General features: G+C 36.3%; 1 protein-coding gene across 1 annotated transcript; it reads left to right on the top strand.

The window, feature by feature from the left end:
- The first annotated feature begins 89 nt into the window (after positions 1 to 89).
- Positions 90 to 26086, top strand: LOC122309499 (protein EXPORTIN 1A-like). Its single transcript, XM_043123008.1, has 32 exons — positions 90 to 609; positions 1603 to 1719; positions 8942 to 9034; positions 9139 to 9210; positions 9459 to 9566; positions 9643 to 9725; positions 10114 to 10252; positions 10341 to 10409; positions 10506 to 10583; positions 10749 to 10811; positions 10893 to 10937; positions 11792 to 11899; positions 11982 to 12089; positions 13554 to 13757; positions 14460 to 14519; positions 14967 to 15077; positions 16242 to 16339; positions 16918 to 17026; positions 19552 to 19617; positions 19737 to 19835; positions 19923 to 20003; positions 20158 to 20247; positions 21837 to 21922; positions 22203 to 22283; positions 22370 to 22552; positions 22958 to 23024; positions 23663 to 23773; positions 23984 to 24091; positions 24164 to 24301; positions 24382 to 24519; positions 24596 to 24700; positions 25504 to 26086. Exons 1-32 carry the CDS (start codon positions 511 to 513, stop codon positions 25624 to 25626), a joined length of 3240 nt encoding a protein of 1079 aa, XP_042978942.1. The 5' UTR covers positions 90 to 510; the 3' UTR covers positions 25627 to 26086.
- Positions 26087 to 27437: the final 1351 nt, after the last annotated feature.

Here is a 27437-nt window from a genome sequence, read left to right as displayed (position 1 = left end):
TTCTGGTCTCCTCCACTCTCTGGTGGGTCTTCACAACTTATGTAAAGGCCCCAAAATGAAGTCTCCAAAGGACCAAAACGGCAGAGAAAAACAAAACCATTGAAATCTCGTGTGTGATCAAAACGCCAGCAAACTCTCTTCTCTACGACGGCTGGACTCTGGAGGGAGGGAAGCTGTGTTGGATTAAGATTATTATTGTTTTTCAAATATCTCTCTCTCTCTCTCAATTTTTTATTTTTTTAAAAATACCCAATCTCCAATTATCGTTCCCCCTCCCTCTTCTAAACTATTTCTCTGCTTCATTCTCAAGCTACTCTCTCTCTCTGTCTCTCGATAAAATCCAGCCTCTGCCTCTCTCTCTCCAAACTAATTCGTCTAATCTCTCTTTTTGTCTCTCCACCTTTCAAGAATCTTCATCTCTTCTAGGGTTTTCGCTTCAGGTTTTAGGTTCCGTTTTCGGTGCGTACGGTCACTAGGGTTTATCAGTGAGTGTATGTTCTGGGGGTGGCGATGGCGGCCGAGAAGCTTAGGGACTTGAGCCAGCCGATCGACGTGGCCTTGCTCGATGCTACCGTGGCGGCCTTCTATGGCACCGGATCTAAGGAAGAGGTGAGAGATTTCTTCCTCCCTTATCGCCCTCTTTTTTGTTTGCTTCCCCAGAAACTGCAGGAAATTTGAAAGCTCCAGATTCGAAGGCACGTTGACGAACATCTTCGAGTTTGCTTCAAAGAAGCTATGCGAATACTTGTCTTTATGCAGTCTCCCTCCCCTCAATGAATGCGGGAAAATGAGGGAAATTATAACTCTTCATTTTAGGGTTTAGTGCATATATGAACTTTTCAGTTTTTCTGGGTTTATTACTCGTGAACTCTTCTTCAATTGGTCGTGGGGATTTTGTTATACCTGTGGTGTAGTTTGAGTGTTTCCTCCTGTAGCAATGTGATACCCATATGATAAGGATAATAATAGGTGGTGTATAAGATCTCACATTGTCTGGGAGGATAAGTTCTTGCTTTTTTTAGGTTTTAATGGATTCTAATTGTATAATTGACTATTTTTTTGGAGCATAGACAATGTGGTTTGGACTTTCCATTGGGACGTTACAAACAAGTTGGGGTTTTAGGTTGTTTTGAGGCATTGCAATTTGAGCTTTGTTGTTCGATTTCTACAAATAGAGAAATTTCGATGGGGTTGTACAATTTTGCCTTCTTAAACCTTATGTCTGTTTTCTAATTAAAATAAGTTATTTTTCGTGGGAACTACTGCAATTCAAGAGCCAATGGGTGTCTTTATTTTTGTGGAATTGTTTCCCACCATAAATTTAACATCGTCGGCTCATTTCCAAGGCTCTCATTTTCTTTTGCTGCCATTCTTGTAGACCATCATTACATATATCCACACTGTTTGCTCCTAACTTGTAAGTTTGTAACTAGGTTCTCTCTGTTGTATACTTCCTGTCTACTTGGCCTATACCTATTTACTTGTTTCAATAAAAGTTATGTTACTTATAAAAAAAAGTCTATATACATATATATATCTGCACTGTTAAATCTGTTCGCGCACTTCTCTTTAATCTGGATTCACTGTCTGTCGGTGATGCAGAGGACAGCAGCAGACCAAATTTTGCGGGACTTGCAAAATAATCCAGATATGTGGCTTCAAGTTATGCACGTCCTACAGAATACAAAACACCTCAACACCAAGTTCTTTGCCTTGCAGGTTTGTAGCCTTTTGTGTAAAACAACTCATGCTAGCACATTAAGTTTTACAAAGTTTTCTCTCTATCTTTTGATAAGTTTTTAATCTTTTTTAGATAGGCAATCGGGATGTGCAGATTTTTCTTTCTTCTTGTTCAGTAAGGCATATTTTATGAGGAAATTAATATTAATAGCAAGAATAGTTTTTTGGGAACTATTAATCACGATTCTATAATATACGTGACTCAGGGGGAACAGTCTGTTTGAGGTCAATACCAAAATCTTCACGATGAGTCTGGGCTTTGATTGTTTAGCCATGAGTGCCTCTTCTGAAGATGCTATAGACTTCTGAAAACCTTGTTAGGGTAGATGAATTGAGTTTCCGCGTTAACTTTACCCTCATAGTATCCAAAAAAGATGGTGGTTGGATTTCCAATAAAAAGATGGTGGTCAGATGTAAAATTTGTTTGGATTTGTGGAGCTATATCAGTATAGATAATGGTAGTGACAGATGGTTTGAGTTCTCTTAATCTGAATGCAAAGCCAAAAAATCTTAACGTAAAATATTTGGAAATGATAACATTTTGAATCCACAATCCTCAAGAAAGGTGACGAGATTCAAACCTACTGTTGACCAGCCCGTTTGCTGGTTTAGCATCCCTTGTTGCTTCTGTGCCCAAAACAGATGCAATATCGTTGAATGAACTTTAGTCATAATGAATTAAAATCTATGCGTTTTGCATTCTGAACACGGAAAAGTTTCAGATTTGTACCAAGGGAAAGCTTGATTGTAAGGTTAGCTTCCAGAAAATTGTCTGGAGTGTTTGTTGAGCCCTAGATGCTCAGCAACAAGGTTCTTTTTTTGTTTACATGATCTCTTATTGAGCCAAGCATTTAACCATGAAATACACATTCTTTTAAGTCTTTGATTCTGTGTGTTGGGTTGTAAATAATTTTGGCTGCACTTCTAAACTGAAAAGATGGTCGTATCCTCAAATTTAAACATTGTATTGTTCAAATTTCGGTTGGTATGCTATTTGGTGCTAGAGGCTACGCTTGAATTTGTGGCCCGGGGGGGGGGGGGGTGTGGTGGTGGTGGTGGTGATGTTAGAGCCTTCATATTGAGCAATTAATTGATTGATGATAGTTTCGATTTTGTTGAATTGGATAGTTGACTCATGCGAGAGGGCCAATATGCTTCAATACTTTTTTTTGTAAACCCAACCAATTCTATTTCTCTTGCCTACTTATATTTTGATGGAAGAAAGGAGGTGATATTTTATTGGTTTCAATCAAAATAGGGTCTTTCCCACATGAGTTGTATTTACATGTCCAAAAACATCCCATATAATCGGGCCTTTGTCTATCTTATGCTCAATAAAATTTTGTTTATTGATAAAAAAAAAAAAGGGCAAGGCCTGGATTCGTTGCAAATAACTTTGCCTGCAAATTTTGGTGACATGAAAGTATTAGAAAGAACTTATTTGAACTTCAAAGTCTATGCATGTAGCTAAAATGAAGTGGATTATAGTCTTGCATGGATCCAAAAATATCGAAAATATTCCATAAACCTTGTGCTTGAACCTTCAAAAACATCTTAAATGTTTTTTGTTGATAATTTTGCAATAGTTTGAATGTTATGTGTTTGCATTTTTTGTTTATTTTGACCAGAAATTCCCACAAACAGAGTTGTGCTATTTCTGATATCAGTTTGTGGCGATATATGATAGGTGCTTGAACCCATCCCATCTCCATTGACCCACTGAACCCACTAAACCAGAACCCACTAAACCCACCCGAATCCACTTGATTATGCTGTGCCGTTGAACTCCTCTGTGTTGTTGTTGTCATCATCAGACCATTGGAAGTTTCAATGTGCTGCCGCCGCACACTATAGAGACGACGAGTGAGAGAAACGAGATCTCCCAGGCGTTGTCGAACCTATGGCCACGACAGACAAAATTGCAACACCCCCTTCCTGTAGGATAGAGATATTGCTAACATTCAGAACATAGTACCTGATAAAGAGATTCATATCCTGAAATACTTCATTTATTAAAAGACATTGAATTGAAATGAACATAAATAGTCTTTGGAACATGAAACTGAAAATAAAACAAAACATAAACTAGTCTTAAATAAAACATAAAGAACTAATCCATGTGAAAAGAGCACTTATTTAATTCTAAGTCCTTGAACTAGATCTTACTCCGGGTCATCTAGCTTCGCATCATCATAAACTTCATCTGTGACAATTATACATAGAAGAAAACAGAGACGAACAAAAATGAGTCGAAGACTCAGTAGATAGCACATCATACTGTAAAATATTACATAACTTATCATAGACTTAATTTTGAAAGACTCTTCATAACATACATATATCATTCACAAATTCTCATAGCATGTCTATACATCATCAACATGAGCGGAAACATACATAATCGTGGCAAACATGTAACGTGAATGCATGAATAACTTGTTTATCTTGTATTTTACTTATCACATGGTGAACCACGCTTGAGTCCGTAGCACCCCATAACTTGTCATATCATGTAGTAGAATACGTTTGAGTCTGTGTTTCACTTAACTTGTGTAACATGGAGTAAAACACGCTTGAGTCTGTGTTTTACTTAACTTGCATAATATGGAGAAAAATATGCTTGAGTCCGTGTTTTACTTAACTTGCATAACTTGTACATGGAGTGGAACACGCTTGAGTCCGTGTTTCTCCTAACTTATGGTAACCAAGTTTGAGTTTGTGGCACCGTCTTAGTATAACTTGCAGTGAACAAACTTGGGTCCGTGTCACCTTAAAATATTTATCTTTCTTAATGCATGAGAAGCTTCTTGGACTTCATGGACTTTTCTAGCATGGCCTATTCTTGTACATAGCATGGCATAACATGATATATTCTTGTAATTGGCATGTTCTTGTGCATGGCGTTGCATAGCATGACATGACCTAACATGATTTAAACATTTTATGACATTTCATGGCATGCATGGTCCAAGGACTACATGAACATGGCATACATGATCTAAGTATTTACACGAACGTGGGATACATGATCTAAGTACTTACATGAACATGACATACATGATCTGGTTATTTTATTACATGGCATACTTGACTTAAATTACTACATGAACATTTCATGGCATACGTGACTTTTTGATAATATTCAGTCCATCAAGCACCGAATTCATACATACAAGCATCATGTTATAATTCATCAAAGGTTGTGAAAGGAATCTAACCTTGATTTGGCTCTTAGCATAGCGTAGATAACCATCATAAGCACATCATATTTTCATACATAACAATAATATTTACAATACACATGCATTTATATGATCATTCTATTTACCTCTTAGTGCTGCTTCCTGATCTCCAACTTGTAGTGCGCTGCCTATACAAGGTACCCGGCATCACTACTTCTTTAGAAAAATGTGTCAAAATTCTTTACGTAATTAAATACGAAAAAATAGAATTTAACATAGTAATTGTCCTGTTTTCATGCAAACTTAATAAATACTTGTGATATATATACTTAATTAATTCCTAATCTTTGTCTGAGTACTACAAAAGATTCGGCCTACTAACATAAGGTGCTAAAGAGGAATAAGGGTTGGGCCCAGTGCATGACAAGGCCTAACAAAGAGCTTCTCTCTCCTAAGAAAGTAGGCACAGGCTGAAAGTAACTTAGGCTCAAAGCCCCTTTAACCCATGATGGTTTTTGAAACATGGTTGAATTAAACCCAACCAAGCCCACTCTCTTAATTAAAGAATTATTTGGGTGGAAAGACTTAGGGCTCAAGGGCCCGATTCAATCCCTAAGGCATTGCCTTACTGGAAGCTACATAAGACAAAGTAAAAAGAAAAAAGAACTAAGTGGCCTTATGATGGCAGAGGGACTCATCGAGAGGAGGGACCAGCTGCGATGATGACCCTGGTAGTTGGGTGTGACCGGCGACATAATGGGGCTTCTCTGGGTAGGGTGACGTGACACAGTGACAGAAATGAAGGAGTTACAGTGAGATGGGCTGAAACCGAAAAGAAGTAGAGAGGGAGGAGAGTGAGTGCGATGTCAGTGGCTTATCAGAGGGAGTGGGTGCAACGGCACATGGTTGGCCAGCAGTTTTTTGCATTGTCGGTGGTTCTCCAACATCCTGGGGTGGTTGGCAGTGGGTGGTAGAAAACTAAGCCTATGCATGAGTTTCCCTGTGTAACGGGATTTTTGTGTGATGAATTTGAGGGTTTTGTGGGATTTTATAGACAATGGGGAGGGAAGTGGCGTGAATACTTAGGAGATATACTAGGGTTTGGAGTTGAGTATTCTAGTAATCTATTCAAATTGGAAACTAAAAGATAACTATGTCGATAAGGAGCTTCCTAATGAAATACAAACCCTTTTAATCTGATCTGTTATCCAATTTGAAAAAAAAAAAATAAAATAAGAACCCGATAAAATAGAATTAGATAAAAATGAAATAAATAAAATAATAAACAGAATAATCATAAAATAAGAATTAAACTAATCTTAAGTCCTATTTTGGGTTCGTATATTACAAAAATTGATGGGCTCCGGCGACCCGTTGGAGGACACCCCGACGACGCCCTTCCTTCGGCGACTAGGATCCTCACAGAATGCCTTCCTTTAGGCTTCATCAATGCAGATCTGGTTTGTCACAGACAAGGCCGAGCTTTGGCGACACTCCGACGACAAGGTAGATCCTTCTTCTTTAGCCGCATTCGTCTCGGTTTTCTCAGAGATGCACAAAGGGCTTGTGCATGTAAATGTTGCTTGCTGATCTAGTATTTTCTAGAGCTGTTCTGATGGAGGGTGATCTGCTTTATATTTCTGTATAGAAAGCAAATGGATGATCCTGTGATTTGGGATTAGAGGATTACGACGTACGGCATGGATTCATCTTAGATGGATGGTGAGAAGTGGTTGAAGGTGGAATCAACCACTTTCGTTTTTAGAAAAGAGGGAGGAAATAGTTTTCGCATCTTTGAACGTAGTAAAAGGATGGCAAGTTCATGTGTCTATGTGGGACGCTAGCTTTATGGGTGGCTAAGGGAATAGAGGATTGCTTAGAACTCATCTGTCATGAGGGATTCTTTAGGGAGGTAAGCATGGGTTATGGAGTTACCATCATTCAACATCACATTAACGCAATGGGCAGTTTTTTGCAACTCTTAGATTTTTGGAATGGAAGGAGGAAAGATTTGTTGGTGATCCCGGAAAGTGCAAATGGCATCGGATGGAAAGGTTTTTTGCATTCTATTCGAAGCATCACTGGGTCCAAAGCTATTGTTCTGAAGCATGCAAACAAAAGGGAATTTGTTGATGGAAAGACAATGGGAAGGCCTCCCTCGGTCAAAGGTGCCTCATATGCTTTGGTGTTGAGGTCATTGGCGTGTGGTCCGGCAGAGAATAGCTTCGTGGCAGAAGGAAAGGGTAAGGCACTTGGAGGAGACAAAGGCTGTCAGGTGACATTGGGAGAAGTGGAAGGTAAGCACCATGTGTTGCAGGGTGGAATGGCTGACTCTATTGGGTGTTTGAGGGTGGGAGAAGTGGAGGGGGTCTTGTGGGTTGTAAGAGTTCAATTGACGGTAGTCATGGAGTATGTGAGAGATCTTATGATTAAAGTGGATAAGGGGCTGGACCTGGTCACTGGTTTGGGTTTGGGTGATGGGTCGAAAACAGACGAGGGGGGGGTGGGGGGTAAAAATATGGGTTTGAAGGTCTCAAGTGCATGGGCACAGGGCATTTCCACGACATCATAGATAGGGTCGTTGGACGCTGACATCACAGTTCATGCCGGTATCACTTAGGACATCGACAACTTGCCGTCTGATTGCCCTCAGTCACTAGTTGCAAATGGGGTTGGTACCTTTTTCCAAGGTTCACTTTCAGTTGAAGATGAGGTTCCTTTCAGGGTTTTGAGTACTTTGGAAAAAGCAGATGAGCCTCTTTCAGAAAATGAAAATGGGGTAACAGAAGGTAGTGCTTCCCTTACCTGTTCTATGCCTCTTGAGGGAGCAGTAGGGTCTGGCAAAGTGACACAGAAAGGATAGTTGGGGGGTGGGGCACCTACAAGCAATGTCCTCATCGATGGAATGACAACACCCATGCCAAAGGTGAAGGAACCACCTTTAATGGTGACAACAACAATATAGCTGTTGAGGAGGTTCGAGATTTGAATGTAGGATATGGTGGGGAGGAAATTATGGGTTTGTCGTTGGTGCTTTGTGAGGAGAATGTCTACAGTTAGGAGTGAAGTTGGGAACTGTGTCTGGGGATAATGTTGTTCCCCTAGTTTCTCTCCCTCTAATAAACAATATAGGAGGTTCACCATTGGATTGGGTTCTACATAGGTTTAACGAGATTCAGCATATTGTGGGTCTTTCATATCGAGGATGTGAAGACCAATTTAAAGCACAATTCATTGCGATTGAGGTGAGCCACTTGCTTGAAACAAAATCAAGTTTTAAAAAAAGTAGGGAGTTAAAGTGTCTTTCTTGGGCAATCAACTAGGATGCTAAGGGAGGTAGCTCAAGTCCAAGGAAGACTAAAGGGAGGGCTTTATGAAGACGTCCTCGTAGAGGGACTTTCAAGTGGAGTATTAGTCTTAACGGAAACAAGGGGTTGGGGATGGGGAGGTGTGTTCTATTCCAATTCGAGCTTGGTGTATTTTGGATACATTTTTGACTTTCACAGGCTTTTTGGGTCATTAGGAGCTCTCTAGTATGGGCTAGGTATTTTCTTGTATACGCCTAGTGACTCGGTTAGTCCTATTGATATATATATATATATATATAATATTTTTACTTATAAAAAAATGTTTTTTTGATAAGTAAGGTAATTCTATTCATGGAGCAAAGGGGTGCAACCTACGTAGGGGGCATACAATAAGAAACGCCTAACTATTGGGGGATGGGGAAGAACACTATTCCATAAAATCTAGAAAGCTAGAGGAATAAAAGCCATTGTACTCTACCATCTAATCATAAAGAGAATTGAATGCAATGACTGTCAGTTCTAACACTTTCCTTTCACATTCTTCGAAGGTCCAAGCATCCTCAAATACAAGGGGACTATCCTCGAAACAACTAAATCACTATGGCTACTAAGTTGTTTTAGCTGAACCGGGGGTCTGAATTTTGTCCTTGAATTTTTAAACCATAGTTTTGACTGCTGATTGGCATATTTATCTTTGGGCTTCAATTATAGGTTTTAGAAGGTGTTATAAAGTATCGGTGGAATGCATTGCCTGTTGAACAGCGAGATGGAATGAAAAACTACATATCTGAAGTTATTGTTCAGGTATAATTTGTGTAGTGATTTTTTAGGACCGTATTTTAGTTGATGTTATATATAATTTTTATTGTGATCTAATGCTTCCTCTTACCCCCCCTTTTCTCGCGTAGCTCTCAAGTAATGAGGCTTCTTTTCGAATGGAAAGGCTGTATGTCAACAAGCTCAATGTTATATTGGTTCAGGTATGCTTTGTTTAATCCCCAACATATTGTTTGGAGGAGTTGATTACGGTTGTCTTTGATGTTACCTAATTTCTTATAACGTGCAAAGGGTACGTATTATGACAAGTAGGGGGATGCTTATTACTATTATTATTTTTCTTTCTGGCTTTTGTTGGATTGGACGTGTTTTGTAATTTTAAGCTGAATCTGATTGAGTTGTAGATGCTTTGACGTGTCATAAGGTGTAATAAGGTGTATTCAATATACAGATATTGAAGCATGAATGGCCTGTCAGATGGCGAAGCTTTATTCCTGATCTTGTTGCAGCGGCTAAAACTAGTGAAACAATTTGTGAGAATTGCATGACTATATTGAAAGTAAGTCTATTGCTATATGCCTATTCATTTAATTTGGGTATGGAATATGTAGTTGACATAATCTGTTGGTTTTCAGCTTCTAAGTGAAGAGGTTTTTGATTTCTCAAGGGGAGAAATGACTCAACAGAAGATAAAAGATCTTAAACAGTCATTGAACAGGTAACTGCTGGATGGAGTTCGAATCAGTAGGGATAATGAGTCACATGACATTTTTTTGTTCTATTTTTTTTAACAAGTAAGAAGATATTTTATTAATATTGAAATAGGCATAGCCCACTACACAGGAAGCATACAAGAGAATAAGCCTAGTTAGGACCATGCTTTTATAAGTGTCATCTTCATTTGGTAGAAATTAACAAAACATATTTTTTTTAATCTTATGGAAGTGTCTTTATGTGGATCCACCAAGTCCATTCTTCTATATTTTTGGCATGTGCATCTTTTAGATTTTTCCATGAATACCTTTTCTATCATTTACATATTACCTTTATACTTCCAAATTACGGAGAAAGTCTCTTTCTGACAAATATGTTCTGGTTGTTTACAGTGAATTTCAACTTATTCATGAGTTATGCTTATATGTACTATCAGCATCTCAGAGAGCTGAGCTTATACGCGCTACATTATCCACATTGCATGCTTTCCTTTCATGGATTCCCTTGGGTTATATTTTTGAGTCCCCATTGGTATGCACATTCTTCTTGTGTTGTGGATGTTTTCCCTATTTGAGAAATTACATTTGTACTTACATTCCATATTCTGTTTGTGTCTTAGCTTGAGACACTCCTAAAACTTTTTCCAGTGCCATCATATCGGAATCTTACCCTTCAATGTTTAACAGAGGTACATCATTCTTCCATTGTATCAAGATTAGCTTTTAAATCTGACTGTTGAGTGATCAATTTTTTTCTTTTCTGCTTTTCTGTTTTTGTTTTGCAGGTCGCAGCCCTTAATTTTGGGGACTTCTACAATGTGCAGTATGTTAAGATGAATAGTATATTTATGGTGCAGTTACAGGTCTGTTAGAACATAACCGTTACTACAATTTTGATCTGCAACTGAATTTCTGATGTCTGAGTCTTGTGGATACATTCTTAAGACTATTCCTAATAATTATACCATTTTCAGTTTTTTTACCTTTGATTAAGTTTTATTTCTTGGGATTTTTTGGATATTATACAGGCCATCCTTCCCCCTGCAACAAACATCCCAGAAGCTTATGCACATGGATCTAGTGAGGAGCAGGTGAGTGTTTTTAATGATTAGGGCATAAACCTAATGTTATGTGTGCTTGTAACTAAGTTTGTCTTTTTGTTGTTACTTCAGGCATTTATTCAGAACTTGGCACTGTTTTTTACCTCATTCTATAAGGTAAATGTTTTTGCCCAACGGATGGAAGGATGTTATACAAACAATTTAACCATATATACAAAAAACCAATGGTAATATGGGCGTTGTCTTGGGTTGTACCTTGGCAGTTCCCTCATGGTAGGGATGCGTCAATCATGTAAGAGTGGCATTAATTCCTTGTTTTCTCCTTAAAATTTGGATAGGCATTAGGCAACGCACAACGACTTTTATGTATATCAATTAAGTCTCGCACATTCACATTTGTTGTTTAAAAAAAGGGATTTTATAGTTCCTAACAAGAGGCACTGGGCCGTTCACCACCGCTTTTATGCAGACCTATTAAGGCTTGCATGCTTACATTTGTTGTTTATAAAAAAAGGAATCATATAGTTTCTCGTGAATCTGTTGAGGCTTGTGTGCTCACATTTGTTGTTTATAAAAAAGGAATCATATAGTTCCTAACAAGAGATACTGAGCCATACACAATCGCTTTTATGCATATATATTAAGGCTCGTGCACTCACATTTGTTGTTCATAAAAAAAGTATCATATAGTTAGATTCAACTGTACATTTGTGTGTGTGAACAGATGTGTACGGTTGTATGTCTATTTGTGTCCTTGTATGTATATATATGCCAGTGTTAATTACCTATAAAAAAATAAATACTAGTGTTCATTAATTTATATGATTGAATCATTGCTCTATTCTAATGGTTGTATTGCTGAAACTTTCCTAGTTAGATTGGATGAAATAGATTGGCACGTCACATTGGATGTGCCTATTCTCTTTGCGCCATATGTTTAGTTCTCTTGCCCACCAATTGTGCCTGGAGCCTTTCATAACTATCTTTCTTACAACCTCCTTTTTATGTAGTTTCATATCCGAGTGCTGGAAACCACTCAAGAGAATATAGCTGCCTTGCTAATGGGTCTTGAATATCTTATTAGCATCTCATATGTGGATGACACAGAGGTTTTTAAGGTATATATATATCTCTCTCACCCACATTTACACTAAATTTCCTTACTTAAAACTATCCTACTTCATTGTATGGTTTGAACAGGTTTGCTTGGACTATTGGAATTCCTTGGTTTTAGAACTGTTTGAGGCTGAGGCACACCATAATCTTGATAATCCTGCAGTTGCAGCTGCAAATGTGTTGGGACTGCAGGTATTTGTGGATATGTTAAGATGAATTTTTTATCCCTTTGGCATGAGAGATTCTGCATCAAAATTTGGAATAGTTGAAGTTTGATTTTTAAATATTTCTTTGTTTCACTAACTCTCCCACTAACTTCTTGCACTAGTTTCCACAAAACTTCACAATGATGGTAGTCAGTGTTGGTGAAAGTGCTGGGCACACAAGCACACATACCGCCTAAAACCTAGGTTTCAACACAAAGTGCAAGTGCATGCCTGATTGAAGAACTCCATAAAATACATTAAAAAGGTTTAGAAAACAAGATGGTAATGTATTTAGCCTATTAACTCAATTTATTAGTGTTCTGCTACATGAGAATCAAGTAATCAACTAATCACAAAAAATTTAAGAGAATTGCTACAATCACAAATACATAAAAACTAAGGCTCCTTCGCCCATAAAAACAATGACTTAAGAGAGAGAACTTTTAGCTCATCCATACATAAAAGTAAACTTACAAATTGATGTGATTTTATGTGATACGTTAGATTTATTTTATAATAAAAGTAATTTAACAATCTGACATACTACGTCAAAGGTGACTTTAGTTTGTGAGTTTACTTTTGGGAAGTTCTTTTGTGGCTAAAGCATTTCTCAAAATTTAAGCATAAAATTTTATATAATTCTCTTTTGCCATACTAATATACACATATTTGATAGCCATAATTAAATTAAAGTACATAGTTGAATCAAAATATACCAAAAGGCCATGAAAAATAAAGCTCAATAATTGTAGGTATTGACTTCTGTGTTAACATAAGCAATTATATATCAATCCATTGCGAAAGCCAACTTGGACTACTATATCGGGTCCAACGCATCTATATCACTTATGAAAACATGTGGCGCGGGGGTAAGTAAATGATTTCAATATCAACTAAATAGGTAAGATATTTTGTTTATATCATTTTCTATATCTTGAACTAGAACTAATACTTCGTATTATTTTAAGTTACAAAAGCATGCATTTATGCACTTCAAGTTCACACAAAAAAGCAAGATGCTTCATGCTTGGCCTTTGTGCTTAAGTGCTCTTTTACCAACACTGATGGTGACTGAATTGCCATCTCCATCATGAAAGGACTACCCAACCACTCCAAAGAGGCTTAACCTATGGTTCTGCAAGGCATTATCCACTTCACATTGAATGAAACAATGGCCAACAGATTTTTTATTACTACAGATTTAACACCAATCAATCACCATCACACTATTTTTCCTTAAATTATTCAAAGTGAGAATCTTCCCTAGGGCAGCTGTCCATACAAAAAAACCCACTTTTGTGTAGCCTTGGCCCTTCAAATACTTCTCCAATGAGAGGAAGTTTTAGCTCATGGATATATGAATTCTTTGCCCTTTTTAATATCCATCAACTTGATTTTTATGTTATTTCTATATTTTTTTATTTTTATTTTTTTATGATAAATTGCACAGATGCCATTGCTCCCTGGCATAGTTGATGGCCTTGGTCCACAACTTCTGCAAAGGCGGCAACTATATGCTGGCCCGATGTCAAAGTTGAGAATGCTCATGATCTGTCGAATGGCTAAGCCTGAAGAGGTTCTCATAGTCGAAGATGAAAATGGGAATATTGTTCGTGAAACCATGAAAGACAATGATGTTCTTGTTCAATATAAGGTAACAAACCTGGTTTTGATGATACCTGAATATAGTCTGTAATTTCGAAGCCATGGGGGTGCATATTTTCTTCTGTTGGAATTCCATGCTTCACAACTTTCAATCTGCCGGCCCTCTCCTCTCCCATGCGCTTTAAAAAAACAAAGATGAAAAGAAAAGAAAAGAAAGAACGTGCATTTTGTTAAGAGAAGTGCTACATACACAAAAAGATTACACAAAGCAAACTCACAAACTGATGTGGTTTCATGGGATCCGTTATATCTACTTTGCAATAAAAGTTATAATCTGACGTACCACATCAAGCCATATCAGTTTGTGGGTTTTATTTTGTGTAATCCCTTTGTGTCTAAAGTATTTCCCTTTTGTTAATGCCTTTTGGATGAATAATATGCTCTAGACTGGTCTAGACTGTTAATAAAGATGGCCCCATGCGAATTTTAGGTAATGAAATCTTTGTTTTATGTGAAGAGTGAGGTGCATTTAGCACGATATGGAGTATAGTATCTACTTACAAGCTACAAATCTGTTGATATTCGTTAACCGCTAGTGCATTGACTTACTGGAATGTTAACCATTAATGAAATATGCCCATTTCTTATTGGTTGGCTTCTTGATCCTAAATGTGTTCACCATAGAGAATCTCTGTATAAATCTTCCTTTGTTTTATCAGGATCTATAATAAATGAAAGTTCACTGTTGCAGATCATGAGGGAGACACTTATCTATTTGTCACATCTTGACCATGAGGACACTGAAAAACAGGTAAAGGATTATGATAGCAGTTGTGCGTTCTATGTTTTCGTCTAACAGATACTGTGATGCTATTCTCTCATACTTTTTGACACATTTCTATGCTTGGTTTCACTAACAGCATAAAGCTATGCACACAATTAGCTTTGGATATTTTATTTTTGCGATCGGTAATTGAAAAAATACATTTGACTCACCAGAAATTGAATCTCTGATTCTTTACAAAAATACAGAAGGGAAGTGTGTAAAAGCATTTTTTTATCTCTTTTAAAACCAGATAGCTTGTTCACCCCCACCCCTCAGGATTAATCCTTTCTATATTGCACAAAATATGGAAAAATATGCTTTTGTCCACTGGTTTAGTTGTGCTCTACAAAATGGGGTACATTTGATTTGATTGTGAATCCCCTTCCTATACGATATTCTAATGTTCATGCTTCTCTGTTTTTCTGTTGGAAGATGTTGAAAAAATTAAGTAAACAACTGAGTGGAGAGGATTGGACATGGAACAACTTGAACACATTATGCTGGGCAATAGGATCTATATCTGGCTCCATGATGGAAGAACAGGTATGTTTTTTGTCGTCTTCCTCGAAAATAAACGATTAGCCTTCCATTGTTTATGATTTCTGAGATGCTTGTCAGAAATGAATTTTTACTTGCTTCTCTCCTTCCTAGTTATCCGAGTCTGTGTGACAGGTTTGACTAGTGGTCAAATTTCAAGTGGTATAGGACATGGGTATAGGCTTTCTTTGTACGTAGGTTACTCAAAACGAGATATTTATGGTTGTATGTGGTATGCCACTTTCCTTGAACGTGTTAGGCTATACATATATTAAAACTGTTTTTATGCAGTATGCATATATTAATACATTTGATGTACACATGCAATTCATGTTTTCGGTTTGAAATTAATGTTACCAGGTTGACCTAAAAGTGGAAGTTTCATAATTGTAGCTCAAGCTTGCTAAAACCTTTGTAAGATTTGAGTAACACCTAAAATATCGTTCAAAAGGATAAATAGGATAGGGAAAATGTAGAACTATTTGGATTGACAAAATTTTTGTTTAATTGGAACAAAAGTGTACCATGTTTTGGGTTGAATGATCCTTAACATTGTTAATTTGGCTAGCAGAGCTATATTCCTAATCCTGTCCCTTGCCTTTTTATGCAAATTGTCTTTTGTTATCTCCACCATTGGATTATGTGTACTCATATCCATTATGCGTTGGGCATATCATTGATCAATTTCTGGTAACTTTTCAAATCACAAACATATTTTTTCCTTGGAAATTTTTTATATGGATCACACTGTATGGATGGGGATATCTCCTAACTGTTGAACTTGATATTTGACCCCGAGTGGCACGAGGAGCATGTAGCCTTGTAATCTGACTTTGGGCGTGGCATAATATAGTAAATAAGCTCATTATTCTGTCATTGCTCTCTCTCTTCTTTTTTTTTTTCTGTACTAGAATAATGTGCATACAGGCGCCTTTTTTTTCTGAATGCAAACTGTATCCATGTGAAGATGAATCTATCCACTGAATATGGTCCTTTGCTTGTACAATTGTTTGATTGGTGCTATAATATGTGTTCACATTTACTTGTAACAAAAATAATATTTGTTCACATTTTTTATGTGTCCTTGGGCTATGCCCATTCCTCATCAATAAAATCTTTATATACTGATAAAAAAAAATGTGTTGACATTTCTTACCTTCACTTTGGCAGGAAAACAGATTCTTGGTGATGGTGATTCGTGATTTACTGAATTTATGTGAAATCACAAAAGGGAAAGATAATAAAGCTGTTATTGCAAGTAACATTATGTATGTGTACCTTTAGGGCTTTCTTTGTAACACTTGGCTATGCCTATTCTTTTTTAATACATTTGATTTACTTATATCGTGATTTACTGAATTTATGTGAAATCACAAAAGGGAAAGATAATAAAGCTGTTATTGCAAGTAACATTATGTATGTGTACCTTTAGGGCTTTCTTTGTAACACTTGGCTATGCCTATTCTTTTTTAATACATTTGATTTACTTATAAAAAAAAGAAAAACATTATGTATGTGTACCCACTGTAAAAGGCTCTCAGTGCATTTGCTACTGGTTCCCACCCTGCATTTTCCAATCAGGCATTCCACATTTTGATGCTTCCATCATTTTAGTTGAACAGTCTAGAGAATCAAATTTCTTTATTTTTTTGCATTTTCATTAGCTTAATGGTACATTTCAGGAGTTCATCAACATGTTATGCCTAATTGAAAATTGGGGGAGCCATGACAACCTAATTTAGGCAATGTGCTGATAAAAAAAATAACTGTGGGGAATATATCATATATTGCTTAGTATTGACATGTACCAACTTTTCAATTTTGTAATTGTCACCTTTGTTGGCAGGTATGTTGTTGGACAGTATCCAAGGTTTTTGAGAGCGCATTGGAAATTCTTGAAAACTGTTGTGAACAAGTTGTTTGAGTTCATGCATGAAACTCATCCAGGAGTTCAGGTTATTGTCGCTTTTATCATTTTTGTTTGTGCGGATCTAGATGCAATTGCACCCAATAAGATGAGAGAATGTGTGTTGTTTCAATTCTCTCATAAAGTTATGTGCTTGCTTGGTTTCTCAAGGAGTGTTCTGTGCAGAAGTCATATATTAGGATGTTTTGATTAATGGTATATGACGTGTTACCGAGAAAAGGAAATGGTGTACGACTTGTAAAAATTAGGGGTGGCAATTCATGTTTGCGGTCAGTGTTTGTGTTGTGTCAAGTCATAGACATTTGTTTATCTGGGTCAACCCAAACCCGATCTATTAAGCCAAACGCGTAAGACTTTCAAACCCTAATCCAACCCATTCAAATAACGGGTTGTGTCGTGTCATCTGTTTTGACCCGTTTAATAATTAATTATAAATAGATCAACACGACATGACTCAGTTTAACTTGTTTCATGTAAATGGGTTGAACTAACACGCATAACCCATTTGACCTGATTAACATAATTTCACATAAAAGTTAAAATCTATATTTATTAGAAGTCACAATATCTTAAAAAATAAAATAAAACTACCTACTAACAAAAAATATCAATGTTTTTGAAATTTTAACCTAGAATAAAACCAATAGTACAAACCCTACAATAATAAATATGAGCATAGGTCTAGAATTATAATCCCAACAAGAAAAACATAAGTATATTGAGAAATATCAATATTACACTCAACAGTAATAAAATTGTAATTTTGAAATAAAATTCGAAAGGGTTATTATGGGTTGACCCATTATTGACCTGTTTATTAATCATGTCTTAATGGGTCAACTTGTTTTGACCTAGACTCGCTAATTTAGTGACATGTTCGTGTTGGGTTCTTGGGTTGTGTTACATATTTCCACCCCTAGTACAAATTGATATTTTGGTACTAATTGGTGGTGGTAATTAGAAGATTTAAGTCTAATTAGAGGTGAGAACTTTTTAGCTCTAAAATTTGTAGAAACGGTGGCATCAGTTATCATTCTTTCTTTTATGTATGAGACATCAGACTTTTTATTTTCTGGTAAGTGATTGCATTTTCAAACATTGATATAATTGCATTGATTTATATTAACTACTAGTTTTTCTTACGTGGAAAGATTTTTGTTGTGGTATCAGATGCATGCTCTCTTTTAATCTTTAAAATCGATTAAGGATATGCTTCTGAGTTAAAAAAAAAAAGATTTATAATGGTCTATTTTTCCCCTATTTTTCTTATTGTTTTCGGGGGGCTGGAATGGCTGTCAAGAAAGTGTGCCATGTACACATTGTTCGAAAGGTGTCTCTCTGTATAATCAACTTTTGTAAAGAGATAAATAAGAATGTAGTCATGTTTTTAATATCTAGTTTATTCAACAAAATATGAGATAAAGGTTGAAGTCCAGCTTAAAGAAAAAAAAGGTTTCCTGTGATCTCATGTATTGAGAGAACATAGATATTATTGTGAATTATGAATCTCCCCACTCTGTACTGTTGTTAATACTGTATTTAGGAGTACATAACTGTGTATGTGTATTTGTATCCTTGTCCCCATTGTGACTGTATATATTGGACATCATATGTAATGTCTTTGGCATAGTATGTGTCAAAAACTTGATTCCACTAATAGTAGAGAAGTAGAGTTCTCTTACCTCTTGTCCCTTTTGGGGCACCATTTCTTGATTTGACTTACAGTTGATTAATGAGTGGTTTTATTTGCATCCCTCAGCCAATCCTGATCTAGTGGTGGACTCCACTTTGAAGCATGATGCGTAAGAGTAATCAGTAATCTTGTATTCATACTTGATTTGTAATTAATTCAACAACATAGAAATGATTGGAGAGTCTAGTCTAAATTCTTTTATAAGTAATACTAATTTTATTAAAAAAAACTTAAAAGGTGCATTCCGAGTACAGCAAGATATGTACAAGAAAATATTCTAGTTTGAAGTAGAAAAAGATACAATATTTAGCATGGAGAGAGTCCATTTTCTCTTCAAAAGAAAGGGGTTGTTATTATGAGGAATAAGGGCATTATAGAAACAACGGACATTAAATGTCTATTTAGAAGTCTGTTGGACATCATAGATATCCAGTATGAATGTAGAAGGTTCCTGCTTCTTTTTCTATCTTTTCCCAGAATGGTGCTTATAGATGGAAAGCTCTGGACTGATTTAGTGTTACTCTGTTTCTGATGCATATTATAGAGTTATCCCTAACCTTTCCAATATACCACTAATGAAACTGCTTTCAACGGTTAAAAAATTACAAATCAATTGCAAGTTCTTCCACTCTGTCTGGGCTATGTCAGAAAGTGTATGGAATTACACTTCTGATATGTCTAAAAAAATGTATGTACACTTTTGATGTTATGTTATGAATTTTATCTTGGACATAACTAAGGTGTGTCCGATTTTTTATTCTTTCCAATATATGCAAATCTCTAATTTTAATTTATTTTATTTGTGTTTTTTTTTTGCATGCTCGTGCTTTATTTTTACCCTTCCATTGAATCTACTTCAGGATATGGCCTGTGACACATTCTTAAAAATCGTTCAGAAGTGCAAGCGTAAATTCGTGATTGTACAGGTACAGGTTGCTTTAAAATTTACCTTCTTTTGGTTAGCATTAAGAATCTCATATACTTCTGGTAAGAGTAATTTATATTAATTTGCTGCACGTTGATGATGTGCTTCTCTTGTTCTCAGGTTGGAGAGAATGAACCGTTTGTATCCGAACTTCTATCAGGCCTCGTAACAACCATTGTTGATCTTGAGCCCCACCAGATCCATACATTTTATGAATCTGTATGTATTTTATATGTCCCAAGCAATTCTGTATTGTAGAGATTTTGTGCTCTACGTTTAACAGCCCACCTTTTTTTTTTTTTTAAGGTTGGTCACATGATACAAGCAGAATCAGATCTCCAGAAACGGGAAGAATACCTTCAGAGGTTGATGGAGCTACCAAATCAGGTATGCCTGGAATTGGAGTTTGATTTTTCAGAAGAAATGCCTGGCTCACTCTCTTATGCACTTGGAAGCATGCATATATACACATTCTGCACAAGTTTTTTTTTATTGTTTTTTATCTTGTGGGTCATGGTATTGCCCCCTTTTTTGGGTGTAGAAATGGGTTGAGATTATAGGGCAGGCCCGCCAAAGTGTTGATTTCCTGAAGGATCAAGGTGTCATCCGGACCGTGCTTAATATTTTGCAGGTATTGTTTTTTAATCAACCTTGTAACTTTCATTGGATCTCTTTGAGTGGTACTTGATGTGGTATTTTGAATCTGCTCATTGGAAGCGAGGCACTCGTTTGCATATTATGTATTCATTAATAGATGTTATTCTCATATACCTATAAAAAAAAAAAAAAAATAGATGTTATTCTCATATGGCTTATGAGTCTCAGGGGATGCTTGGAAAATGAGATAAGATGAGAATTTTGTGAATAGTAATAAGATGGTTTCTAAATGGTAGTGAGATAGTTTGACTTAAATATTGATTGGCTTTTGAGAAAGGAGAGAGAGGTTGAATAAAAAATATTATATAGTTAAAATATTGATAGAATATCATTTTATTGATATTATTTTTGTTTTGAAATTTGAAAAAGTTCGATTGTTTTTTATTTAGAAATTTAAAAAAGTTGTAATGAATCATGATTAGTTTGAAAGTGTGTGTTTGAATGATGTTTGGAAAGCAAATAAGATAACACCCCCTTAGTGGTGCATCGGTTGTAAAATCTAAGAACCGCAATTCCATCCATTTTACTGAGGCCCTGCATTGTATGTTAATTGGCTTAGGTTGGGAAATCTTAACCAGGTGGGCGGGCAAAGGCAGGTTGAAGGGGTTCCAGCCCTATCCCAACCCAAGAATAAATACTAAATTGTGCTTGGTTGTTTTTTAACATCTTGTTCTCACTCTCATGTGAATGTACCTATATACATAGTTATGCATGCATGCAGTTTAGTTAACTGTTCTATTGTATAAAATTTTATTTGATTCAGTCACGCATTAGTTTCTATTGGAATCCAATATGTTTCTTTCGTGTATTTTGTTGGGTTTGCCTTTTTGTAGCATCTTTCAAATTTTTTGTCAGTAAAATTTGCATTTACTGATTTAAATAAACACCTTTCCAAAAGTTTGGTTTGAATTTGGGCTATTTGGATGTTGATAGAACGTAAGAAAAAATAAATAAAGTTTTGGTGTTTTGGCACTAATAGTCTTGCTTTTTTAGGCTGGGGCAGGTTGCAGGTTGAGATAGCTGGGGCTATCAGGCGGCATGGGAATGGGTATATTATTTTGGGTATCAAATGATGCCCCGCCTAGATAACGTTGGTATAGATGTTAATGCTTGTTAAGCAGGGAAGGGATGGGGTTGTGGACATCTTCCCTGCCCTCATGCTTTTGATTTTAGTAGTTTTTATTTTCTCATTGTATAAATTAAGGAAAAGGTTGGCTTTCCATGATAGGTGAGACATTTTGAAGGAACAAAATAATATATTTGGCCTCTTTTTTTTTTTTTTTTTTTTTTTTTTTAAACAAGGGTTGTATTTCTACTAAGTACATTATCAACTTGCAAACTAGAAATGAAAATTCTCCCTTTTTTCATTTTTAAGTCCTAAAACTTGTTATCAACTACCTTGTTATTTTTTCTGTTATGAGACTTCTCTATTGAATTTTCAATTCCTTTTAATGAGTTTTGAATTTGCACCTGTGGCCCTTGTCTGTCAGATTATTTCTGTTAATTGTTGTGCCTGTTCAAGGATTGAATGTGCTCTGAAGAAGTGTTTGTTGCATTTTTCAGACAAATACAAGCGTTGCCACTTCACTTGGAACTCATTTCTTATCTCAAATTTCTCTGATATTTTTGGACATGCTTAATGTGTACAGGTATTGTGCCCTATATTTATGTTTCTAACTGTTTATAGATGTTAGTTTTAATGCCTTTGTTATGAGTTGGTTTGCGTTATCCATGTTTTTTGCAATTGTAATAGATTTCAATGGCATGAATAGCCATGATTTTCTTGTATCGCTGGACTCTCATGCAGTCATGCTTAGGTGTCACTCTTGTATATGTCCATCTTACTTGGGCTATGCCTATCTATTTCATAAAATCCTAGTTTTACTGATAAGAAAAATGTTATCCGTGGTCTTTGATTTTCTGTAACAGAATGTACAGTGAGCTTATATCAAGTAGCATAGCAGAAGGAGGACCCTTTGCATCTAAAACATCCTACGTAAAACTATTGCGGTAAACATAATTAGTTTGTGGATTCTCCATCTGTTTTTCCATATAATATCTTATAAATCTAGGCTTTAATCTCATTTATGAATCAGGTCAGTTAAAAGGGAGACTCTTAAGCTTATTGAAACGTTCTTGGACAAGGCTGAAGATCAACCACAGATTGGAAAGCAATTTGTGCCCCCAATGATGGATCCTGTTCTTGGTGACTATGCTAGGAATTTACCCGATGCTAGAGAATCAGAAGTTCTGTCACTTTTTGCCACAATAATAAATAAGTATAACATCTTTCATTACTTATTAACAAAAGTATGGCATCTTTTCTCGTTATGTTGGCCTTCTGCATTTTTCTTTTATTTTGTTGAGGTGAGTCAAAGGTCTTACAATTGAAAATGACAACCTATGACTCTATTAGACCCGCAACAGATTATGCCATATATGTTCTTTTCTTCAGCTGGAAAAATATCACTTTTTGAATATTAAAGCCCCTCCAACCGTTTATATAACAGTGTAATCCCATCAGCCTTGGAATCATCTGACTTTATTCTGACCCTTTATGTTGATCCTTACTAGAAAGCAATCATCCTTTCTATCTCAATGCCCCCGATTCTCCAAGTAAAAGATATAGAATTCAGAACAGCGTCTTTTCTTAATGTCTCATTTTTCATGTCCTTTGTATATAGATATAAAGCTGCAATGATAGATGATGTACCTCGCATATTTGAGGCAGTTTTTCAGTGCACATTGGAGGTGAGGATTTAACTAATATATTTTCTACTTTTAAATAATTTTTTTCAACTCAGTTCAGTGTTGACAATATTTTTACCATGGGCCATGATGTTAGTTGAACCTAATTTGTAGAATATTTTCTTTCCCAAATTGGTATGAACTAAATTGAAGGTTGGACAGCATTCTAGAGTTTTTTTAAAATTGAATGTCTGTCCAACTGTTTTAAAGTTCACTAATATCATGTTACCTCTCGTATACTCCCTGCATACTTGGGCTATGCTTATTCTTATTAATATAATCTTTTACATATGAAAAAAGTATTGTGCCCATGTTATAAATCACTGTATTCATCAATTTGCTTTTCAAGCAGCCTATACGGTTGTACGTTTTTTTTAATATTTCAAGTTCTCTCTTGTTATATCCATTAATTTGATTTTCTCTATCTCATTTATTTATTTATTCTTGAGTTTGTGCAATGTTGGTGTCAAAGTGTACCCACGGCATAGGATGTTGCTTTCCATGTTTTATTCACACTAGGTTATGAGGGGAGAGAAGATATAATAGTATTGTTTCCAAAAAACCCACTTGTTGTTTAGCTCTCTCCATGTATGTTGTGCTTTAGTTGTTTGGCTAACAGGTATGTTTTCTCTGCCCTGCAGATGATTACAAAAAACTTTGAAGATTACCCAGAGCATCGTCTCAAGTTTTTTTCTTTACTTAGAGCAATTGCTACACATTGTTTTCCTGCATTGATTCGTTTATCAAGTCAGGTTTGTGTTAAAAAGTCTCCCTCTGTTGAAGCTGTTGCTTCATTTTTTTTTTTTAAAGATACAATCATACAATGTTATGTTGCTGGATTTTGTTTAGTGTTTGTTGTCACAATGATGTTTTAGTCATTTTAATGGGCTTACCAATTTATTGTTGGTCCTTGCCCTTTTTTTTCTTCTTCTTCTTCTTTTTTCCCTTCTTCTCCTTTGCAGCAACTAAAGCTTGTCATGGATTCCATTATATGGGCATTTCGGCACACAGAAAGGAATATAGCTGAAACTGGGCTAAACCTTTTATTGGAAATGTTGAAAAACTTTCAGGTGTGGTTTATTATTTTACTAGTCGGTTTGTCAGCATCAAGGACACTAACAGTATTTTTGGCGTGTCGACAGAATTCTGAGTTCTGTAATCAATTCTACAGAACATACTTCCTATCAATTGAGCAAGAAATATTTGCTGTCTTGACGGACACCTTTCATAAGCCTGGGTTCAAGTTGCATGTCCTTGTGCTTCAACACTTATTTTGCCTGGTAATGTATCTTATAGTACCTTCACTAGTCAAATAGCGTACAGTCCATATTGATTGACATTGTCTTTTTTCCTTCTGCAGGTGGAGTCTGGTGCATTGACGGAGCCTTTGTGGGATGTTGCTACGGTTCCTTACCAATACCCAAATAACACAATGTTTATCCGTGAGTACACCATAAAACTACTGAGCACATCATTCCCTAACATGACTGCATCAGAGGTATGCAAGAAACGAAACTTCATCACTTTCCTCTCTCTTTCCCCTGGCTGCATACTAAGTTGAAGGAAATTTTCAGGTCACTCAATTTGTAAATGGGCTATTTGAATCAAGAAATGAGCTCTCTGCTTTTAAGGATCACATAAGAGACTTCCTTGTGCAATCAAAAGAATTTTCTGCTCAGGTAATCATGTGAGACGGTGTTGCATAAGATGCCTGGTTAAAATAATTTTTTGTTTCCCTATAAAAAATATTTTTCCGTATAAAAAATATTATTTTCCTTTTTTCTTCCTTATATATTTTTGCTTGTTTTAAAGGTTAGATTGCTATCATTTGAATGTTTATTTGTTCTTGTGGTGGTTGAGTTTCATTTGTTGAAAGTCTTGCTCACTCGAGCTAGTGCTTATTTGGAATTATGGTAATAAGGTTGAGAATTAAGTCGAAATATTGAAATTGAAGTTTTAATCAAACTTCTTTCACAAGTAAGTTTATAAAAATAGTTTATATATTTATATAAACTAGAGTTTTCATACGTGAGAAAAATAAAATACGCACGACATGATGATGCTGCTTTACCACATGATGTGGCTGTTAGAGTTGTTGCATTCCCTGTGATATACAATCAATCTTTTATCTATGTTGTATGGATTATGCATTCCTACTTACATAAAAAAAATAAACTAAAATAAAATTGTATGGATTATGTGATATTGGTAATGAGCAACTGCCTTGTCGGTTTGTTGTTACAGGCATGTTTAGTTTTTAATAGTTCTTTTTATTTATTTATTTAAGTTTTGCTAACTTAGCTTATAAAAAAATTAACCATTTCCTATATGAATCGCTTTCCAAGTGGATGGTTAAAACATCTAGCTTGAGGAACTGCATTGTCATTTGCGCACCAGCTTGTTCTGTTATTCTTGATTCTTTTTCTGTTGAAGTAGTGATAAATGTTCTATGGTACTTGTAAATGCTCAAAATCTTCTGCAGGACAATAAAGACCTTTATGCAGAGGAAGCCGCTGCTCAGAGAGAGAGAGAGCGACAACGGATGCTTTCTATTCCTGGGCTTATTGCCCCCAATGAGATACAAGATGAGATGTTGGACACATAAGATGGCTAATTGCGTGAGGGATCTAATCTCTTGTGCTTCTGTAACTCGAATTGCAATGGGGCACCTTGATTCCTATACCAGATTCTGTAGATGTGTGGTCCGTGGACAGGAAAACAGCAAGATATTTTCCCAATTGTTGTGTCCCTCCTGTTCCCCAGGATTTTCTTATTGAAACTGTGGTATAAATTACTGAGGTGCTTGGGCGAAAAGGTTTGGGTGCTGGCGATACTGCCAATTTGTCTCCTGGCTGGGTGAGATGTTCTAGTTGCTAATGTAGGGAGAAATTTGAGTTTGAGTCAGTGTAGGGATTTTGCTGGATCCAGCTTGATATTGTGTTTGCAGGATGAGATGCGGACTATTTAAATGGCCCATCACCGTATCGATGATTCGGCGTAACGTATACTAACCGTGGAGGCTTGTGCAGAAATTCCTTTGGTTAATAGAATGTGATATTTTTTGATTTTTGGTTTGGGGCCCTCTTTTTTATTCTTTTTTTTTTTTTTTTATTTAAATCCCCTTTCACCCCTATAGGTTTTAGTGAAATTCAAGTACTGGGTTTACGTTCATCTGTCTATCTTTTTTCATTTTCTTTTTTTATTTCTTGTAGTATTGTCTAATTTATTGACACATCTTATGTAACACTTTTTAGGTGATACTTAGGTTAGTGCCCTGGTAGGTTGGGGTCGGCTTAGGCTAGTTTTTAACTCTCTTTTTTTCTTTCTTTCAAATGTTTGGTATATGAATAATGAGTAAAATAATTAATTAGTTTAACAAGTATAAATCCAAAAAATTTTTTTTAACAAAATTGTGGGGTGTGGGGTGTGGCGTGTAGTGTGTAGGTTTGTGTGGCAAGCTCCCATTGACCTCTTTTACTCACCACCCTTTTGACCTCCTCTCAAGTTGATAGCCCTTCTGCAAGTATTTCATTGATATAAAGGGTTTAAGTACAACGGAGGTGAGGTCTCCTAGCAAACACCCAATTATAAAAATACAATGCAGGTAAAAAAATAAGAGATGGTAAGGCCTGTTACTATATAACAATTTGTTTACAATAATGCAATAAGATAATATTATTTTGACTTCTATTTTCAATTTGATGGGTTTAAATTTAATAAAAAATATTATTATATTTAAAGTTATCTATAAATTGCGAGAAAGTTGAAGTTTATCGCTAAAAAAATAAATAACAAAAAAGTGGACTCAAATCATCTACATATATAGGCCTGCAACCTGCCCTATCTGGACGGGTAGCTAGGCATCCCTCCACCTGCCCCTGCTTGGATCGGTGCCCACTTTTAACACCCGTCCCTTGGTCCTGTACTCCATCCTGCATATGCGGGTGGTCCTATCCGGTTGTTGGTTGGGCCAATTTTCAAGCTTATTGTTCGGCTACATAGCATGAGTTTTCGAGCAAACCCACGGTGTTGCTGAGTTAGGGAGAATAAATATAGAGGAAGAAATGAAGAAGAGGAGGAGAAAGGGGTTAAAGAATTGAGTTATACTACACAATCATCCACTGTTCACGCAACCATCGCACTCCAGTCAACGTGGCATTTTTTTTTTTTAAACGTCGGCGTTTTGGTCAGCTGCATTATTTCAATTCCCCCCCCCCCCCCACCCAACCCCCGCATTCTTCTTCACTTAAGACGCAAGAAAGCTTCCCCGCGTGCTCTGCTCCACGCCCCCAGCTGGTTTCCTTTGCCTGCCTGACCTTCTTTCCGACCCGTGTGGGTGCATCAGTTTGGCCTGTTTGACTTCATCACTCCGGCCCATTTGGCTTCATCACTCCGGTTGGTTTCGCTCCCTCTCTT

This window comes from Carya illinoinensis, chromosome 5 (genome assembly GCF_018687715.1).
Source record: "Carya illinoinensis cultivar Pawnee chromosome 5, C.illinoinensisPawnee_v1, whole genome shotgun sequence".
Lineage (NCBI taxonomy): Eukaryota > Viridiplantae > Streptophyta > Magnoliopsida > Fagales > Juglandaceae > Carya > Carya illinoinensis.
The sequence above is the reverse complement of the archived record's forward strand: the minus strand, read 5'-3'. Positions and strand labels throughout refer to the sequence as shown.